General features: G+C 42.1%; 1 protein-coding gene across 2 annotated transcripts in view; it reads right to left on the reverse strand.

Moving 5' to 3' along the window:
- Nucleotides 1-329: 329 nt before the first annotated feature.
- The window catches only part of LOC102237661 (nuclear receptor coactivator 3-like), a 47,056-nt gene continuing 28,434 nt past the window's right edge, over nucleotides 330-18,951 (reverse strand). For both annotated transcript variants that reach the window (XM_023325083.1, XM_023325082.1), the window contains 21 exons: nucleotides 18,301-18,405; nucleotides 18,008-18,168; nucleotides 15,144-15,244; nucleotides 14,848-15,022; nucleotides 14,558-14,749; nucleotides 13,065-13,151; nucleotides 12,829-12,972; nucleotides 11,531-11,678; nucleotides 10,902-11,431; nucleotides 9,517-10,469; nucleotides 9,319-9,442; nucleotides 8,147-8,389; nucleotides 7,104-7,310; nucleotides 6,767-6,884; nucleotides 6,472-6,643; nucleotides 4,834-5,187; nucleotides 4,610-4,720; nucleotides 3,568-3,811; nucleotides 3,301-3,493; nucleotides 3,027-3,213; nucleotides 330-2,159 (listed from right to left, as the gene is read on the reverse strand). In XM_023325083.1, the coding sequence (XP_023180851.1) occupies nucleotides 2,148-2,159; nucleotides 3,027-3,213; nucleotides 3,301-3,493; nucleotides 3,568-3,811; nucleotides 4,610-4,720; nucleotides 4,834-5,187; nucleotides 6,472-6,643; nucleotides 6,767-6,884; nucleotides 7,104-7,310; nucleotides 8,147-8,389; nucleotides 9,319-9,442; nucleotides 9,517-10,469; nucleotides 10,902-11,431; nucleotides 11,531-11,678; nucleotides 12,829-12,972; nucleotides 13,065-13,151; nucleotides 14,558-14,749; nucleotides 14,848-15,022; nucleotides 15,144-15,244; nucleotides 18,008-18,168; nucleotides 18,301-18,386 (4,542 nt within the window). In that variant the 5' untranslated portion in view covers nucleotides 18,387-18,405 and the 3' untranslated portion in view covers nucleotides 330-2,147. The remainder of the gene's footprint in view (nucleotides 2,160-3,026; nucleotides 3,214-3,300; nucleotides 3,494-3,567; nucleotides 3,812-4,609; nucleotides 4,721-4,833; nucleotides 5,188-6,471; nucleotides 6,644-6,766; nucleotides 6,885-7,103; nucleotides 7,311-8,146; nucleotides 8,390-9,318; nucleotides 9,443-9,516; nucleotides 10,470-10,901; nucleotides 11,432-11,530; nucleotides 11,679-12,828; nucleotides 12,973-13,064; nucleotides 13,152-14,557; nucleotides 14,750-14,847; nucleotides 15,023-15,143; nucleotides 15,245-18,007; nucleotides 18,169-18,300; nucleotides 18,406-18,951) is intronic.

An 18,951-nucleotide genomic window follows, 5' to 3' on the forward strand; every position in this document is an offset into this window, starting at 1 on the left:
AGGACATGAAAATAATGGGTTTGACTAATGAAATGAGAGTAAAAAACTGCTTTTGTAGCTGGGGATAAAATGAACAGATTCAGATTTTTAATATCATTGAAAATAACTCACCATGCTGTCTGGGGAAAAAAGATCATCAATAGGGTTTTAGTTTAGTTTAGTTTTTTTTAATAGACATGGAAGTCACTTTTAATGTGCGGTTTGGCCTCTGAGTCCTACAGACAATCCTAAATCAGCAAAGTTCTCCAAATGTTAGATATTTTACTGTTGTGACACAGGAAGAATAAAAGCAGCAGAGTTCTTCTTTTAAAACAATATTAGACTAACAATGAGAAGGAAACACGTTTTTATTAGATGCACACTAATAAAAACAGATGATTTGCACGCAAATACGAACGCAGAGTCGAGAATGTTTAAATATAAATTTGTATTTACAACAATATCAACATCAACAGAAAAATTTGTAATATACATCCCGTAAAATGTCAGCTTATTCCACCTCCAAACGAAGAAAAACTAAAAACGTTTTGTCTCTTTTGCACTTCATTCGACTCGAAAAGTTCCTTTTTTTTTTTCTTGAAGTAACAAAGTCTGGACAGCTTAAACAAACGCTGCTTCCTGAAAAGTAGAAGAAATATTGATATGTTTCAAAGTGGATGTCATTCCATTGGTATTTCTTGAACACAGCAAATACATGCGTTTTGTTTCATGGAAGGGGGGGGGGAACCAAACAAACGTCCAGCAAGTTCAAAGTTTCAGGTCCTCTTCACTCTGATGAGCCGAGCATTTTCCTCCATTTCCAGAACCGTCCTATGTTGTGTTTTTCCTTTTATTTATTTATTTTTTTATTTATTTAAAACAGATCCATGATATGTACCCATTTACCATTCCAATAATAGATAACACATCTCATAAAAAAATGTACATCAAAAACCTCAAACTATACACAGATGTGGAAAAATATCTTTGGATTGCGCGTGTTGAAAAGGTAGATCCTGCCGGTCGATAACAGTCGAAACAAAGATGGCGTGAACTGAAAAACAAACACACTGCAGCTTGAAGGAGACGGGAGGGGCGGGGGTGTCCTAACCAAATCGACGAACTTGCTCTAACGAGTTCGTGTCTTTTTGTTCCTTCACTTTAACCAACCCTCCGACCGTGTCCGAACCCAGACCTTCAACACAGCAGACGCTCCTCGTTTATTTAAAAAAAGTGCCTTGCTAATAGATGAGAAACACACCCAATAAAGGGGGAAATTAAAATCATTCAGGAAACGACAAGGACAGGAACCCAAATGTGTTGCAAATAGTAAAAAAAACCAACAAAACAAATAAAAATCAACCAAATCAGCTTTGACCTATGGGAGACAAAAATACAACCAGGTCTCTTTTTTTTTTGTGTGTGTGCAAGAACGGGCCTATAAAAAGCAGGGCTGATATATATTTCTCCACTATTTACAATTCATATTCACAGAAGACAGACGAGACATCTAATACTGCAGTACCATTCGTTTTTTTGTTGGGTTTTTTTCTCTTAAAAACATGGATTATGATGCTCAGTTACAGTCGAAAGCTTAGAGGCAAGAATTATTGCTCCAATCTGCATAACATTATTAGTAAACTGTGTGCTTATAAGCTTCCAATGACTTAAGAATGAGGTGCATTTAAAGGCTAAGGAAAAAAAGCAAACAAAACAAACTAAAACTGTTGTAAAGGCATTGAATCTCTAGTAAGGCTGCAAAGATGAAGGAATATTGCATCCACCTTTTTTTTTTTTTTCCACCTCTCGCCCGCCTCCAGAAACAAAAGGGCTTCCTGGTAAAGTGCAGCCGCAGCCAGTCGTACCGTAGTCCTATTCTGTATCCTGGCTGCGGCGCTGAATACTGCCGCCCAAACAGACACGGGTCGATTTTGTGCTTCCAAGGCTCCGACTTGGAATAAAAAGTTTGCACAAAGCAGTCTCTGTGGCCCACTTCCTTTATTGCAGTACAGTCCCAGGTTACCTGACTGTACCCAGGCTTCTGAGTCATCGTTTCTTACTTTCTTTAGCAAGAAGAGGGAGTAGGGGCCGATGGGGGGGATATCTACCGTCTGGGGCGTCCTGGTCCAGCCCACGCTGTCCCAGCTGGAAGAGTCCGCCAGAGGTCCTCAGCAGAACTTCTGCAGAGACAGAGGTCCATCATGACACCATTGTTCATGTCGTAAAGGTGAATACAGTACCGTGTGAAACTTTTTTCTTTTTACCCTTTGTACTGTCATTTGTGCAAACTACAATGACATTGAAATTTTAAAATTGAACACTCCATTAAATCTGACGTTTTGATTTTGAAGAGAGGAATGGGCAAAGAAGTCTGTGTAAAGGCCAGACAACAGATTGCAACAAAAAGTGTCCCTAATGTTAACTGCATGAAAACTCCAAAAGACGCAAACACCCACAAAACAAATGCAACAGAAAAATGCTAGAGTCAAAACACGCTGCAGTTACAGAAAAAAACTCCAATCAATGACAGAAATGCAAATTAAAAATGTTGCAACAAGAAATAAAAGAAGAAAAAATGCAGCAGGTAGCAAAAGAAAAAAAAAGAAGCATAAAACACATCAAACTCGCACCATAAATGGAAGTCCTCCAGGCCACTAGGTGGCGACAAACAGCAAACTGTACTCAGTAAAGCTGGGGTGTTGTATTTTAATGGGATGCCAAGTCAGGGGAAGAAAGAATATTATAAAACAGCAGCATATTTAAGGCGGTAATGTTACCTGCTCTAAACTCCCCCTAGTGGTCTGGAGGATTTTCATTTTGTGGAAAGAGTTTCCAGTGTTTCATATTTGCAGTTGTTTCAGCCATTTGTAGCATTTTATTTTTTTTCTTCTTATTTTCTGTGATTGAGGCATTTTTTTTGAAGGGTTTTTCTGTTGCATTTGTATCTGTTACATTGAAACCCAATAAAATCCACTAAATTCTGTGGTTGCATCAGGATAAAATGTCTAAATGTTTAGAGTTTTGTAGTACTGCAACATCTTATCTACCGGATCGGGTCCCATTGGCAGTCTGTTCATCCCCATTGGGTTCATCCCCATCTGGCCTTGCATCTGAGCCATCTGTCCTGCTGCTGGGCCACTGACTGGTCCGGGTCCACTCATTGTGGGGTTCATCATCATGGGCCCAAACTGGCCCTGGTTGGCCTGCTGTGGGAACTGTTGCTGAGAATAAGGGCTGGATAGAAACAGAAATAGAGTCAAATACAGCAACAAAAAAAAGCAACAACCTTGGAATATCCAATGAATGGATGATGGTACACACTTATTTCTCTGCATTCCTCCCTGTGGCCAGCCTTTCATGTCTCCAGACGGGTACATGTGCCCTCCCTGGGGATTCCCCTGTATCCCCGCCATCATGGCGTTCTGTGGAGGCCCTCCCATTCGGCTTTGCATCATATTTCCTGGCGGGCTGCTGCCGGGAGCCATGAATGTCGAGTCCCCCTGCTGGTTCATCCCTGTAACAACACCAGATATGAAGCTGAAACCTGAGAATCGTTGCAGACGACCGTCTCTGCCTCACTCAGCTCACCGTAGCTACTTCCGTAGTTAAATCCCTGCTGTCCGGGTTGATTCATCGGGGGTCCTCCCATGGGACTCTCCATGCCCCCTGGTGCTGTGACGTTAGGAGGAGGACTGAAGCCTCCTGCCGCCGCTTGACTCTGTTGCTGCTGCTGTTGCTGCTGCTGCTGCTGCATTATCATCATCATCCTCTGCCTCCTCATCATGTTCTCCCTGTTGCGCTGAGCCATCATCTGGGCACTCAGGAAACCCGGCTGCAGACACACAACGACCCATGCAGTCACTGGTTTAAGTAACCGATTAACTCATCCGACTGATTGTGATTCGTTATCATCAAATAATTTAGTAATCGATTAATTGTCAACTAAGCACACAGACTCAAAAAAAAAGGCAATTTGCTGAAAGAGCAACATATTCAGAGCAGTACTTAAGTCAAAACTGTGGGGAAAAAAAGAAAACATTTTCATCTAAGCTAACAATATGTAAATATGTTCTACCCAAAACTCATGTTGATGTTATAAGTATTTTTTAGCTGCAAGTGCTCCCTTTGCTACAAATGACGAAGCATTCACTAAAATGCTTCGTCATTTTGGACAGAACAATATGTTAGTTTTTTCTGTTTGCTTGAATTATTTGGATCTTTGCATCTACTACAAACCTCAAGTAGTTACATAAAAAATCTGCAGAATGTGAAAACTTCTAAAATCCAATTAATCATCAAAATAAATAATTAATCATCAGCGTAATCAATTAATCGTCAGAGTAATTAATTAATCATCAGAGTAATGAATTAATCAATCACCAAAGTAATCAATTAATCATCAGGGTAATCAGTTAATTGTCAGAATAATCGACAGATTAATCGATTAATCGTAAGAGTAACCAATTAGTTGTCAGAGTAATCAATTAATCATCAGAGTAATCAATTAATCGTCAGAATAATCAGTTAATTGTCAGAATGATCGACAGATTAATGGTTTACTAGAATCACTGTTAGTTGCAGCCCTGTAGATCAGTAACCTGAAGCGATATGCATGGTGTTGACTGCATACCTGACCAGTCATCCCTGCTGACTGCATGCCGGGCTGCATGGCTGAGCGCATGGCGGGGTTTCCTCCAGGGACGTTTTCCATTTTCATGCCTTGTCGTGCCTGGTTCATAAACTGCCAAAGAAGACACAAAAACGCTTTTCAATGCGCCTGATGGAAATTTAAGGTTAATGGAAACACAGAAGAAGAATTAATGAAAGACGATTCTCAGGGTTCTGAGTGTTCACCTGCTGTCCCTGTAGTCTCTGCTGCAGCTGCAGTCGGAGAGGCTTGGTGGCGGTCATCATGCGAGGCCGCTGCATGTTTGCGCGGGGGTTGCCCATGGCCCCCATGCCAGGGAAGCCTCCGGTCTGGCCCATCTGATTCATCATGGGGTTGAAGCCGCCAGGCGACTGGGCCTGCATCGAGTTACCTGCATAACCAGGCTGCATTCCCATCGACTGGGGGCCCGGGTAAGCCTGGCCATACATTGGCTTCTGGTCCAAGCTCATCGAGGAGTCAAGGCCTGGAAAGGGTTCTGACGGGAGGCATGGACCCTGGACCGGATCCGGGCACTGCTGGGGGCCTTCGGGTCCCTGGGCCTGCAGGAGATGAAGACAGAAGTTATGGAGGAAAAACTTTACTGGAGCAGCAGGGCAGCATAGCAACACAAAGCAACACTGTTTGCTAGCAGGCTTGCAATGATAACTCATTTTACTAGGCAATAAATTGTTCCAGAAATGAATGCGATAAATGATAATAAGACTGTTATTTTGAAACTATTTTCAAGTGATATACTGATAAAAGCATAATAACGCAGGTTCGCTCTCTCAAAGACTAATGCATTTTTGTCATTTTGTAAAGAACGCAGAACAATGCAACAGGAAGATATTTTAAAGATCCTGTAACACTTTATTTGAAGGGGTGTGCATAAGAATGGCATTACATGAAGGAGTCCACATGACTGCTATGACTGACACTTCTAAAGCAAATTTGCATTAAAAGTTGCATTAAAGGTCCATTAAAAGTGCATTATCTGGGATTATTTTGTAAATAACTACATTTTTATACAAATTTGCATTAAAACGTACATTAAAAATCAAGAAAAAGAGTCAACTTTGCATTAAAAGTGTCATTATTTACTGAATGACACCCAATGACAAGTCATAAACATTCATAAAGACTCCTTCATGTTTATGACAGTGTAATGTCAGTCTTATGCACACCCCTTCAAATAAAGTATTACTGTAATATCCAAAGTAAAATCAGCACAAAACAGTAAATAAAACAGAAATAAAAACCACACACAACTAAAACCATAAATAAAATGGACTATCATTCCCATCAGAATGGAAATGATCAAGCTCGCTTTATTGATTCGTTGCTTATTGTGACAGGCTTTCTTGTATGGTCAGTCTAGTCAAAGCATCAGTTTTATTTATTCACGTCACAAAGACCGTGCTTACTGCTTCGACGTCAGTAGAGTTTCTGTACATGACATTCTTCTCAAGATGGTTCATAGAAACTTTTTAAAATAAAATCTCAAGACTTACAACGCTATAAATGAAAGGTTTTGCTGCACAAACGTTTGGGTCCAATTTCGTTTAATTTGAAGAAAGTGGGGGGGAGGGGCAACTTCACTCAGGTATCCAACATCAGTATCTGACCTCACATATGCATTTCTAGAAAAATAGTTTGAAAATTCCCAAAAATGCCTTCCTAGAAGAGTTGAAACTGTTATAGCAGCAAATCTGATGAAGAGTTGGATGTGTTGATGGATTATGTGTCAAATGGATAAACAATAAAATGGATGTGTGACAAACTACGGGCACGAACATCCAGTAAGTGAATGCAATGCAGATTTTTTGCTCCAAGTTAATCTATACCTGGCCCACTATTTCAGGGATCCCCAGGGCTCGATCTATTTCCTGCAGAGCAATGACATCGGTGGTCTTGAGCAGAGAGTCCAGCTGGTCCAGTAGAGCTCTTTCATCAGTCGGACCATCGTTACTGGGCAGAGTCCCCAGGAGCTCCTCCAGGGGATGAACAAACGTGTCCCTAAGTCAACCAATGACACGAAAACGATTAGGTCTCTGTCAGAGACTACAAAGTGGACAACTTATTAGTGACTTAACTGAACCTGAAAAACCCAAAGGTGTGAAAAAGCAGCAGAATATTCACCTGTTTGTACAATTTTGCGGTCTGTCCATTCCCATGGCGGGGTCAGGCCAGGAGGGAGACTGAGGAGGAGGGCCATTTCCACCAAACGGACTCATGGCCATACCGCCTTCATTATTACCTGCATAAGAGATAGTGGATGTTCTATGAATAAAAAAAACCTAGTGAAACATCCACCATAAAACAGTTTTGATCCACTTCAGTATCTTGAATCTGGTATAATAATGTGCCACGTAAGAGATTTCTGCAACAGCAGTCTGGCTTTCATATTTCTATGTTGCTTTTTTATTTTATTTTTTTACTTCATAAAACCAAACTGATCACTGATCACACGTCATACCCATGTCCATGAGTTGCTGCTGCAGCATCGATCTGGGGTTCGCAGGGACACTGTTGCTGCGGTTCATCATGGGTAACCCCATTTGGCCCGGACGAGCCATGCCCAGGTGTCCCGGTCCGGTCACAGGGTTGCTGTTGGGCCTCTGCATCCCCCACTCCCCTGGAACCGCCATCGGAGGGCGCTGATGGATACCTCTGCCCATTCCTCCTGAACAACAAAGGCCAAATAGTTTCTGGGGCTGCAACGATTGTTTTAATTGATTAATCGCATAAAACAATTCAGACATTCTGTAAATTTTTCATTTAACCACTTAAGCTTATTTTATAGAATATTAGGAATAGTTTAAAAAATGCAAACAAACATAATTTTGTTATTTTTTTAAATAAGAAAATAGAGTTCTTATTGCCTAAAATGAAACAGCATAACATCCCTTTAAAGTATGTTTGATCATTTGTAGCAAAGGATGAATCTGCAGCTAAAAAAAATACTTCTGACATCAATATGTGAAAAGCTCAGCCCTTTCTACTGGACTTATTAATACAGTATAGGATTAATATGTTGAGTATTTTTATATTAATCAATAAATAACTGGATAGAAAAATGTGCTTAACAAGAGATTTTTTTTAAATATATTTTGAACCAGTGAAGCTAAGACAGTGGTATTTGAGGAGTTCTGGGTAGAACATATTTAGAGAAAATGATGGTTTTTCATTTTAAATGCAAAATGTATATCATTTCTGTCCAGTTTTGGCTTGATTATTTCTCTGATTATGTTTTTCAGCAAGTTACCTTTTACTCAGTCCATATACTAATGGTTAACAATTGATCGATTACAAAATTAATAGACGATTATATTAATAAATCAATCACAATTAATTTGACTAATCATTTCAGCCCTAATGGTTTCGAATACAAGCTTTTTCAACTCTGCCAACACAGCACCCTGAAAGTCCCATCTATTTAAGTATTTCGCATTCATTTTTGCACGGTGACTGTCTTGTTTTTATTGTGCGTGTGTAAAGGTTTTGGTGTTTTAAAATTACTTGTTGCGTTTCCTCGGGGTGGACACACGCCCATGCCTCCGGGAAAGCCGTTGGGCACTGGTCCGGCTCGGATGGAAGGATCCATGTTCTCCTGTTTAACCAGCGACGGACAGGGGACGTTCTGTCTCGTTGCCAGTCCTCCACCTCCAGCTGCCGTCTCTCCATCCATGGGCTTAGCATCCAGGGACAAAGCTCTCTGAAAAGGCACGCGCTGCGCTGCCAGGCCTGGGACTCTTTCCCCATCTGAGACACAAATGTCAACAAGATCAGCTCGCATTCAAACACTTAAACTGAGAAAACAATTAACTCTCAGAGGAAACAGAAAAACCCAGCAACAACTAAACAACACTACAAATGGCAGAGCTGGAGTTAACGATTATTTTAGTTGTTGATTAACCTGTTGATTATTCAGATGATTAATTGATTAATTGGATAAAAAATGACTACATTCCTCTGATTTTTCAATTAAACCGTTTTTATACATTATTAGAAATAATTGAAAAGATGCAAATAAACAAATTATGCAAAACACATAACTAAATAAAATTTTCCTTTTGAATATGAAAATGGACATCTTATTGCTGAATTTTGTGAGCTGCATCTGCAGCTTAAGCAGTAATTCTCACATCAACTTTCTGTGAGACTTATTAGTACAGAGTAGAGCTAATGTGTTGAACACTTCATGGAATAACTGATTATTGACTGCATAGCTAAAGCTAAAACTACGTCACTTGGGTACAACATATTTACAAACAAAGTTGTTTTTTTTTTTACCCTAAATAAAAATATGTGTGTATTTTTGTACAGATTTTTCTCAATTACTCCCCTGACTCTGGCTTATTCAATAAATTGCTTTTTTTTTAGTCTGAATACTCTGGTTGACAATTAATCGATTACTAAATTAGTTGACGAATATTTAAATTAATCACAATTAATCGCTTCAGCCCAGATAAATTGATCTGCACAGCCAGATCTCCAAGGGAATCGGCAGCTTAAAAACTGATATTCATAGTTTCTTTGTGTCCTATCTGATGGAGCTCAAATCATTTTACAACATAGAACTAGAAACATTTTCAGTCATGTGCAACGCTGTTAGGGAAGCACCAGAACACCTACATGCATGAATACGTTTTCACGGCACAGAATAATTGTGTTTAATTAAGGTGCCTCACCAAGTAGCGCGTCAGACATGGCCCCCTGCTTGTGTCCCATTTCCTTCCCAGCTCTGGAGTCTGGCTCAGGATAGAATCCGGAGTTGCTCCGCGGAACGCCCAAGATGGTCTCCAGAGTCTCCGTCTGAAGAAAGAGAAATTATTAATTACACTGATTCATTGATTAAATACGTAGGAATGGAACATTCAAAGTCCTACCTCATCAGTCGGCTCCAGCTTCACCTTCCCATCCATGGTGTGAGGGCCCGAGCTGCTGACTCCACCCGCCTTGCTTCCTCTCCTGTCCAAATCCTCCAGCTTTGGTTTGACGTCACCTCCTTCCTTAGAGTCGTCTTTATTGAGAAGGTACTGAAGGAGGGGACGGGGCTTCTCCTTTTTGGGGCTGTGCTGCTCCTTCTTGGGTTCGGGTCCCTTCCCGCCCGCGGCTCCGGCGGCGGGCCCCGGCTCCGGCGTCCCCGCGTCCAAGCTGCCCTTGCCCGTGGCCTCGGCCGTGATGCGGGCCACGTCGTCGGGCGTGTTCCCGTTCTGCAGCAGCTTGTGAAGGATTTTGTGTTTTTCCTGCAGCGACTGGCTTGTTGCCCCGGACGACGTTACGGCGCCGTGATTCCCGTTGGTGGAGGACGACACTCCCGTCGTCGAGGACGGGCTGGTAACTCCGGGGGCCCCGTCCTTGGCGTCGGGCATGGAAGCGGGCGCTGAGCCGAGCGTCTGACTGGGCTGCACCAGTTCGTCTGTTGGAGAGGTCAGAAGCTGCAGGAGCTTCTTGTTGCACTTGTCGGGGGCCCGCCGGTTGGAGTCTCCGGCTCCAAGGCACGCCTGGCTGTCCGGCCGGTCCGGAGGGCCCTCTGCGGTCGGGGTGTGTGGGTGCTGCTGCGACTGCTGATCTCCCCCCAACGAGCTACCTGGGCTCTTGGATTCTGAATAAGGCGGAGGGCCTGCTTTACAGGGGCCGCCTGCTGCCTGATTGGTGGAGTTTATGCTCGGGGAGCTGTCGGGCCTCTGTGGCGGCGATGTGAGAGATGGGGGCATCGGGTTCCCGACGCCCTCGCTGATGGCTTGGAGGGCATTTAAGGAGCTGCTGGAGTAGCTGGCTCCTCCTGTTCCGCCTCCAGAGTTCCCAGTATGGCTGGAGCTCATGGGGGAGTTTAAAGCTGCAACATAGTACAAGACAAATAAACACAAGAAAGCACAACATACTTAAAAGTTGACCCATTATGCATCCTTGAATAGGTTAGGATAGGTCTATGAGCTATACAAAATATTCAGTAAAAAATAATTCTCAGATAATTTAGTCTGAGTAGTTCTGCTTATTTTGTGCTCCTTTCATAAGAACTCAAGGCTCTGTCACTTTTATGCAAATAAGCTGCTACTGGCCACGCCCAAACTCAATGTTTAAACTCACACTTTTCCATCTCCCCTTTGTGCAAATTGACTGTTTTTGAAAAAGCCAGACACCCGAGTGTATAATTAATTTTTTTTGCCAGAGGAAGTTACTTTGAATTTTGCCATTTAAATCGCATAACATTAAAATCCATATTTAGCAAATGTATTAAGTTACAGTTTACTGAAAGTTTCACCGATACCTCCAGGAGAGAAGGGACTGGCGCCCATCTTGGGGCTTCCTCGGACTCTGGGTGAACCCATGACGTTGTGTGGCCCGTTGATCCCTGGACTGGCTTGAGTGGGGCTGGTCATACCCATCCCGAACGCCGCACCTCCATGGAACTGGCTCATCTGTTGCTGCTGGTGCTGCTGCTGGTGCTGCTGCTGCTGCCTGCTGTGATGGCCCATCGCATTCACCTGGTTCACGGACCCCATTTGGTTCATCGTGTTCATCGAATGCATGGAATTCATCTGATTCATCTGACCCATGTTGTTCATCTGGTGCATGGGATTCATGTGGTTCATGTGGTTCATGGGATTCATGCGGCCGCCGACGGAGTAAGGGGGGCCTGCTCTTTGCGGCATGTTGCCGTGCTCCGCCATGCCGTAGCCCCTGTTCATGCCCATGTTCCCCCCTGGACCCATGTTCATCTGCTGGCTGGGGTTGTTCACGCCCATGTTTTGAGGCCTCATGGGGCCGCTCTGTGTTCCGCGATAAGCACTGTGCTCCCTGCAGAGAACCGGCAAATAAAATGAGGAACGAATGTTTTAAGAATATCAACGCTCGGTGCAATTGTGGTTTTCTTTTCCATTGTTAAAGCATTTCTACCTTTGCAGCAGGTGAGTGGAGAGGAAAGAGAGTGGCTCATTCGTGTTGGGATTCCTGCAGAGCTCGGTCCGTGTCCGGGCCGTGACTGGCGTCCCGTCAGAGAGGGAGAAGCGATAGAGAGGCGTCTCTGAGTGTCCGTTATGGAAAGCTAGAGCAGGAAAAAAAAGTGATTAAAAGTCCCATTAAAAAAAAAAAAAAAAAAAAACAGTAACCAAATTTTAAACAGAATGTTAATTTCATGAATCAACAACTACAGTGCCTGACAAAGGTAGATTTGAAGATCTCCTATATTTTGTTACTGTAACACGACAAATGTTTTTGTAAAGTCTTTAATGATGTTTTTGCAAATAGATTGCTTCCAGGCTGTGCATAATTATGAAGAATAGTGATGAATGGGGAATGAAAGCAAGATCAGCATATTTGCAGATTTCAGCAAGTCAAATTTAAGACTTTAAAAAAAAAATTTAATGCCTGTATGAATTATATTTAAGACCATAAAATCTATAAATATAGGGGATGGTTGAGGTATTCTGTTGTATTACAATGAAGCACAGCGGCAGCCTCAACTGCCTTGAGTTGCAGAAAGCAATGAAGATGTCTGTGTGCAACTCAAACTTTTACCTGACAGAAAAGTCCCATGAGAAAAATACCTACATGTACCAGTTTAAATAGTCATTTCACGGCAAAATTTAAGATCTGTGATTAACGTATTAAAGGCTAATTCACATTTTGTAATTTATGTAAGACTTTTTAAGGATCTAATTTTAGATATATTAATTTAAGACTTTTTAAGGTGTTGCAGACACCCTGAGGATGCTTTATACTTTAGTTTTTCTAAATTCAACTTTAAACAGGTGTTCTCACGGTTTTCTCTCAACAATGGCTGGATTCTTCCAGTTCTTCTGCCAACAAGTTTTCCCACCTGACCTTTATTTTATTCCACACCTTTTTCCTCTGGCCCTTCTTGTAAATTCCAGCATACCTGAGGCATCCAAAGATGAATATTCATATCACTAAGGACTAATGGAGTGCTAATGTGGCCCACGTGACAAAAGGTTTTCACACCTCAGTTTAAGCTTTTAAAATGCGAAAAAAAAAGGTTCAAAGTATATAAGAACCATTGGAAAGACATAGATACATATAAGGTATGAAATGTATTGGTCCTCTGTAGAAAAACCCTGCCAACTGCTGTTAAGTTTCAGATTGTAAGCAACATGTAGGCAGCCTTGTTTCGCAAATGCAAAAACATGGAAACATTTTACGTTGATTGCCAATGAGCCAGGAGCCTAAGAACATACCGTCTTGATAGTGGCGTTTGTACGACCACGGCTGTCCTTCACTTCTGTTAAGGAACATTTGCATGCAGCGCCTCACCAGGTCTTCCCACCCTGGAAGCATCGAGGTGTGCAGAGCGCTCTGATGTTCAATTTCAATCAGCTTACCTGCAACAGAAAACACATAGTTAAAAGTTAAACTCTGGCTCGACTTTCAGCAGACGCACGCATGTGTTCGACGCAATACTGTGCACGCTTACCAGAGAGCTCGTGGCGAGTGCTGAACCTCTCCGTCCGCTCAACCGCCGTGATTCGTCGCGCTACGCAGATCATACACGACTGTAAATCTGAGGAAAGAGGCAAGCAAGGTTAGAACCGATTGGACTGAACTGCACCTTGGGGTTCGATGATAACTCCAGGATACGACACAATTTAGATTCCGCAAAAACAGAGCGCCAAAAAGAACAACGCCAAAATTCAGTAATTGAACAAAAATATATGGGTCTAAATAGAAAAGGGTTTCCTCTACATGTAATTGATCGTGGCGTATTGCAACGGCAAAATTAAAGACGACGCACCTTAAGAATGAAGTTTTATTTTTTAAATATATGTTAAAACAATGTAAAGCACATGAGATATACAGCTCTATAAAAATTTAAGAGACCACTTGAACTGATCAGTTTCTATGATTTTACTCTTTACAGGTAAATGTTTGAGTAAAATGAACATTGTTCTTTTATTCTTTGAACTACTGACAACATGCCTCTGAAATTCCAAGCAAAGATTTAGTATTTATTTGCAGAAAATGAGAAATGGACAAAATAACAACAAAGATGCAGCACTTTCAGACATTAAATAATGCAAAAAAACAAGTTCATATTCATATTCATTTAGAAACAACAATACTAATGTTTCAAATTGAAACATTAGTATTGTCGTATTAGTATTTAAAACTTTTAACTAAGGAAGAGTTCAGAAATCAATATTTGGTGGAATAACCATGAGGCTTTCAAAGGGGTTCAGTGCAGTGGGCTCTACATTTTTTCCAGACCTTTTTATAAACACATATTTGTAGCCTGTATTTGCAGACTTATATTAAATATGATCAGTGCTTTAAATTAATTTAAGTATCATGAAATGTTAATTTTGAAGCTGGCTACTGTGCAAAGAGCTGTTCTCTAGAGTGAAGGAAGAATAGAAGTATAGAGACAACAGAAAGGTGAAAGAATAATACCCAAGAAATATTTTTAGCTCAAGCCTTTGAAAACGAACCTAATGTCAACATCTGTTACAAATTTGAACGCCTGTAATAGTTAATTAATACAGTTTAGCCTTCATCGGATATAATATCTGAAATATGATTTAAAGGCTGCATTTGATCATTATTACTTCTTTTTTAAAATTTCTCTTATTTGACATTTATTTATACAGGCTGTCTCATTGCGATCCAAGATTTCATTTGCAAGAGAGACCTGTTTTGATAAAACAAACCAGAAAAGAAATGGCAAACACAGCAACAAGATACACAAGTTAAAAAATTTGGCTTATTTAAACAAAAACATATGACCTAAGAACAAGAGCAAGTTTAATGAGAAGATTTCTCTTTTTGTCTTAAAGGAAATTTGAATTGTCCAGAGTGATGTCAAGAGTTCAGACAGCCCACCACCACTGCTTAAAAAATAAATCCTAGAGGAAACCCTGCAATGCATACTGAATCCACCCTTAGATATTCAAAGCTGGGAACAATAATTACCATCTCCCTCCTCCATCATGGCTCGAGGCTGAGTGAGAGCAAAACACTGCATCGTCTCGTAACGCTGGCTGCCTGGTCTCTCTTCAGGCAACCCATGACTCTGACCATAAACCAGGTTCACCAGCATACGACAGCTAAAGGTTCTGCTTTTCTGTTGGGGCACATCTCCACCCCAAGGTGCCCCGTTTGGTGCTTTGAAGAGAGAGAAAGAGGCAGAAAGTAAAGCGGGTGAGCGTCACTGATCAGGCAACATCCTGCATCCAGCGTCTTCGTGTTGGTAGGTGCCTCACCACTAGACTTGGGCAGGTTCCGGCGAAACTCGTCCCTGTCCTCATCGTGGATGATGTTGTACACGCTGGTGTTGATCAGCTCCTCCTGCTTGTACTGCAGGTATTGCGTCACGTTGTCAGACACGAACACGATGCTGCCCTCTCGGTTGACCACAAACAGAAAGCCGTCCAGCGCCTGAGAACAGCGACGACGAGAACATTTATTCTCAATGACCGCAACTTATTTTAAAACGTGTTGAGCGGGGATCAGCGAGCCCGCCCGTTGCCTCGGGGGGGGATTATCAGCGTCAACTGACCTGCAAGAGCAGGGGCCCCAGATGGTCCTTGTCAATGACCCCCTGACCAGTAGAGGACACATCTGCTTTCTGCACGTCGTCGTCATTGCAAGAGCTCTTTCCTAGAGAGACAGGAGACCCACAAGGAGAACGGTAAAGGTACGATGTTCAATGTCAACCTTTCAAACTAATCATTTGTATTGTTCATCTTGAATGGAACGGTGGGAACTACTTTAATTATTTTATGAAATCCCAAAAGTGGCCACCAGAGGGAAGCACAAGTCCTCTGTGCATGGTCGGCCTGCATGCCTTTCTATTTTTAAAATCACCACATGCTTGAGTCTTTAATAGATACCACCCCATATAGCAGGGTCATCTGTAGAGCATGACTCTACAGCAGATGTGAAGCAGAGCAACACTGCATGTGTCTACATACACACATGCATACATACATATATACATATACATTTGTAGATCTTCCAAAGAGCTAGGATGTGAGCACAGGTGTGTTGAAGAGTCGATAACAAAAATAATACATTTGAAAGAAAAGGGGAGAAATGTCAGCCTGCTTTATTCGGTCACTATGGCAACCTGACTGCACAACAAATTGAGCCTCCGGATGCGATTGCTCACCTTTATCTCCACAGATTCAACCCTAATCAGGGCAATACGTTTAAAAGAGAAGACTTGTCTGTCAATAACGATTTGATGAATTCAGACAAGAAATCAAGATCGGGTCAGTGGCGTATGCTGAGGTTTTGAACCAATACTATTTCTATACCAGCTCCGACACGTGTTCCTATGTTTAAGGTGCCAGAAAGAGTATTCAAGGAACTTTTGTTTGTTTTTCTGGCTGCCCCTTCCTCACTTGTTATTGCACACTGCTGGCCAGCGGGCTGAAAGGTTTCCCTGTCTCACAAGACAAAAACCAAAACAAATAAAAAGTTGCTTGTTATATACACGATAAATTACATTTGTTAAGAATTTCATACTGGCCTGGGTTAACTAGAACTAAAAGCTTTATTGTCCTTGACCAGTAACAAGGTAAATACTGGTCAATACTCTCTTTTTGAGAGGTAACTCTCTCAAAAAGAGAGAGAGAAAGAACTCTCTTTTTTGAGAGAACTGTCTCTTAAAAAAAGTAAATAAATAAATAAAAATCATTGTTCACATCAGTGGACACACCACACTAAGCCCTTCCAGGATGCACATGCAAGCCATGCAGTGTGCTGACCCTGTGGTTGGAAGTGAGGTATTCTTAGCATTTCTGCATAAGAATGAAATACGAGGAAAGATGTAGAAAGCTTCTGAATTTTCTACGATCTGTTGAGATATCTTCATCAGGTTGTATTAGGGAGTTCAGAGTCCTGCAAAGTTGCTCAATTTAATCCCTTTTAGGTTCCAGACTGTCTGCCGTGTAATATGCTGGATTTTTGGAAATCCTACAGTAGAAGTAAGGCTCCACATTCTTGAGAGAACACATACTGAGAATGATGCATCAGCAATGCTAACAGTAGAGTCCTGTGACATGGCCTCTGGTCGCCAAGATAAATAACTAATGATGGCAGGAAAGCTCGAGAATATTTTGAATGCTATCCTTATAGCTTCTTCTAGCATACGAAAAATTAAGATCACCAGGTCAAAGTTGGACAAAAACCAGAGATAAAAAAATGAGTGACAAAGTTCATTTCTAATTCCTAAAATGAAAACAAAATAACATTTGGGTTAAAACAACATATTAGCGTCTCTGTTGTCATTGGTTTTAAAGCGAGAGGCACAGCTTGGCACTACCAGATGCACGCTGTCACCAACAACAGCCTCGGGCCATGACCACCAAGGACTGGTTTCAATTACTGGTGTTCATTTACCCCAGGCAACACAAACAGCCCGACTGGACGCTGCAGTGAAGTGCCCCGGCCATCAACCTCGCACCGCACTTCATCACCGGCGTCATCTGTCCTTAAGCCTAACTTTATCCACTGTTTACAAATCAACTTTTTTCCCTCAGGGTGACTGGCTGGAGACGGCTGTTAAATTCCTCAGACCCGATTTGAAGCCAGAGGAGACCAACTGCACAACGCGCTGCCCTCGCCGTCAAGTTATATTGACAATTTAGATTCTGGAAAGAGGCAGCCGAAGACTGTTTTATTGTTTTTATTATATATTACTAGCTTTGACTTTCTTTCTTCCATTTTTAGTCGTTCACCGATTGCAGTTTTCTGACCAATCCCTAATCTTTAAAAAGCCTAGTCTGCCAATACCAATTTTTTTGTCCAAAAAGTCACTAAAAATAGTGACAAGGTTAATAGTGACAACGTTGCTTAGTCTGCAACATTGCAGTGACCATATCTAACCTCCCATCCCCTATTGACCTTTGCAGAGGTGGATAAGATCAGCTTCACATGCATCAGTATCAGTCGATCGCCCAAAACAAAGGAAATCGGTGCACTGCTGCATATTTATTTTGAACAAACTTCCAGAAAACTGCAATAATGCCGAAACACTGAGTTCCTTTAAATCAAGGCTAAAAACCCACCTGTTTCGAATTGCCTTTGATTAGGCACATCAATACACTTGATGTGAATTTACTTGATGATTTTGATGGTGGCATTTGACAAAATGTAATGTTTATTGCCTGTGTCCTAATTGGTAATTGTCTTATGTCTTTATGGTCTAAACTAAAGCATTTTAAACTACATTGTTGCTGAAATATGTGATACAAATAAACTGGATTTGCCTAAATACACTGTTCTCCCTTGAAATGATACAAAATAAAAACAAAATTTTAAAGAAGAGGGGAAATAAAAGCAAATCACACTTTCTTCATGCGTTTTCTCTCGCTTAAAATGTATATATGCGACTGATTTGTGCAGAGGCGTCTGTACCTTGCTCTTTTATTTGCCTGATCTGCCTCACGGTCTCCTTGAGAATGGCACATTTGTCAGGCTTGACGTTGAAGCTGTCGATGTTGGAGAGGTTGGCGGAGATGAGCTCTGCCAGCTCTTCGATGTATTTGCTCTCCTGCTCCCTCCGACGCTTGTCACACCTGCCGGGGAGGGGAAGGGAGGTTTAGACACATTGCCATGGCGACCTCACCTCCATGTGATGGGGGGGGGGACGACGTTCCGAGAGCGGCGGGCGTTTGGAGCCGTTGCAACGCCGGGGATCTCGCACTCACCCCAGACCCGGCGTGTCGCAGCTGGACAGTTTGCGTTTGCGGTCGGAGCACAGCGGCTCTAACAAGTTGTCTCCTACGCCACTCATCTTCAGCACATATCAGCACCTGGAACGCACACAAACCATGCAATGTGATCAATGAAAACACAAACCAAGCGTGCCGACATGTTTGTTTCACGTGTGGTGCCGTCCAATCACCGTAAATTGGTTGAGATTACTTAGATGTGGTTTTATTTCGGAACATATTGCCTATCAATCAGCTGATTTGTCATGGGAACATTAGATGGTAGTTTTCTACGGTGTTATCCAGACAGACTATCCGTTTAGCAGAGCAGCCTCTCACTCTGTGCTTCCATGTTTGAGGGGAGTGAAATCTCATCTGTTCCACTGTGCGGAGGGACTGATGATGATGTAGTGATTTGAAGCCTCGGGGGAGATGGGTCATCCTGCGTTCAGCCAGCCTACCCGCTACCTCTCTGTTAGCAACAGCGGCGGTGGAGGCACACGTACACTCACACTGCTCACAACAACCACACTCGCAAGAGTCGCTTGCTCAGACATGTCGCTGTACTATGAGGGGGTAGAGAAAACAAAACAAGAAAAAAAAAGAAGAGAAGGCCAGCAACACACACATATTCACCAGCTAGCTTCT

The sequence above is a fragment of the Xiphophorus maculatus genome, chromosome 20 (genome assembly GCF_002775205.1).
Source record: "Xiphophorus maculatus strain JP 163 A chromosome 20, X_maculatus-5.0-male, whole genome shotgun sequence".
In the NCBI taxonomy this organism is placed as follows: Eukaryota; Metazoa; Chordata; class Actinopteri; order Cyprinodontiformes; family Poeciliidae; genus Xiphophorus; species Xiphophorus maculatus.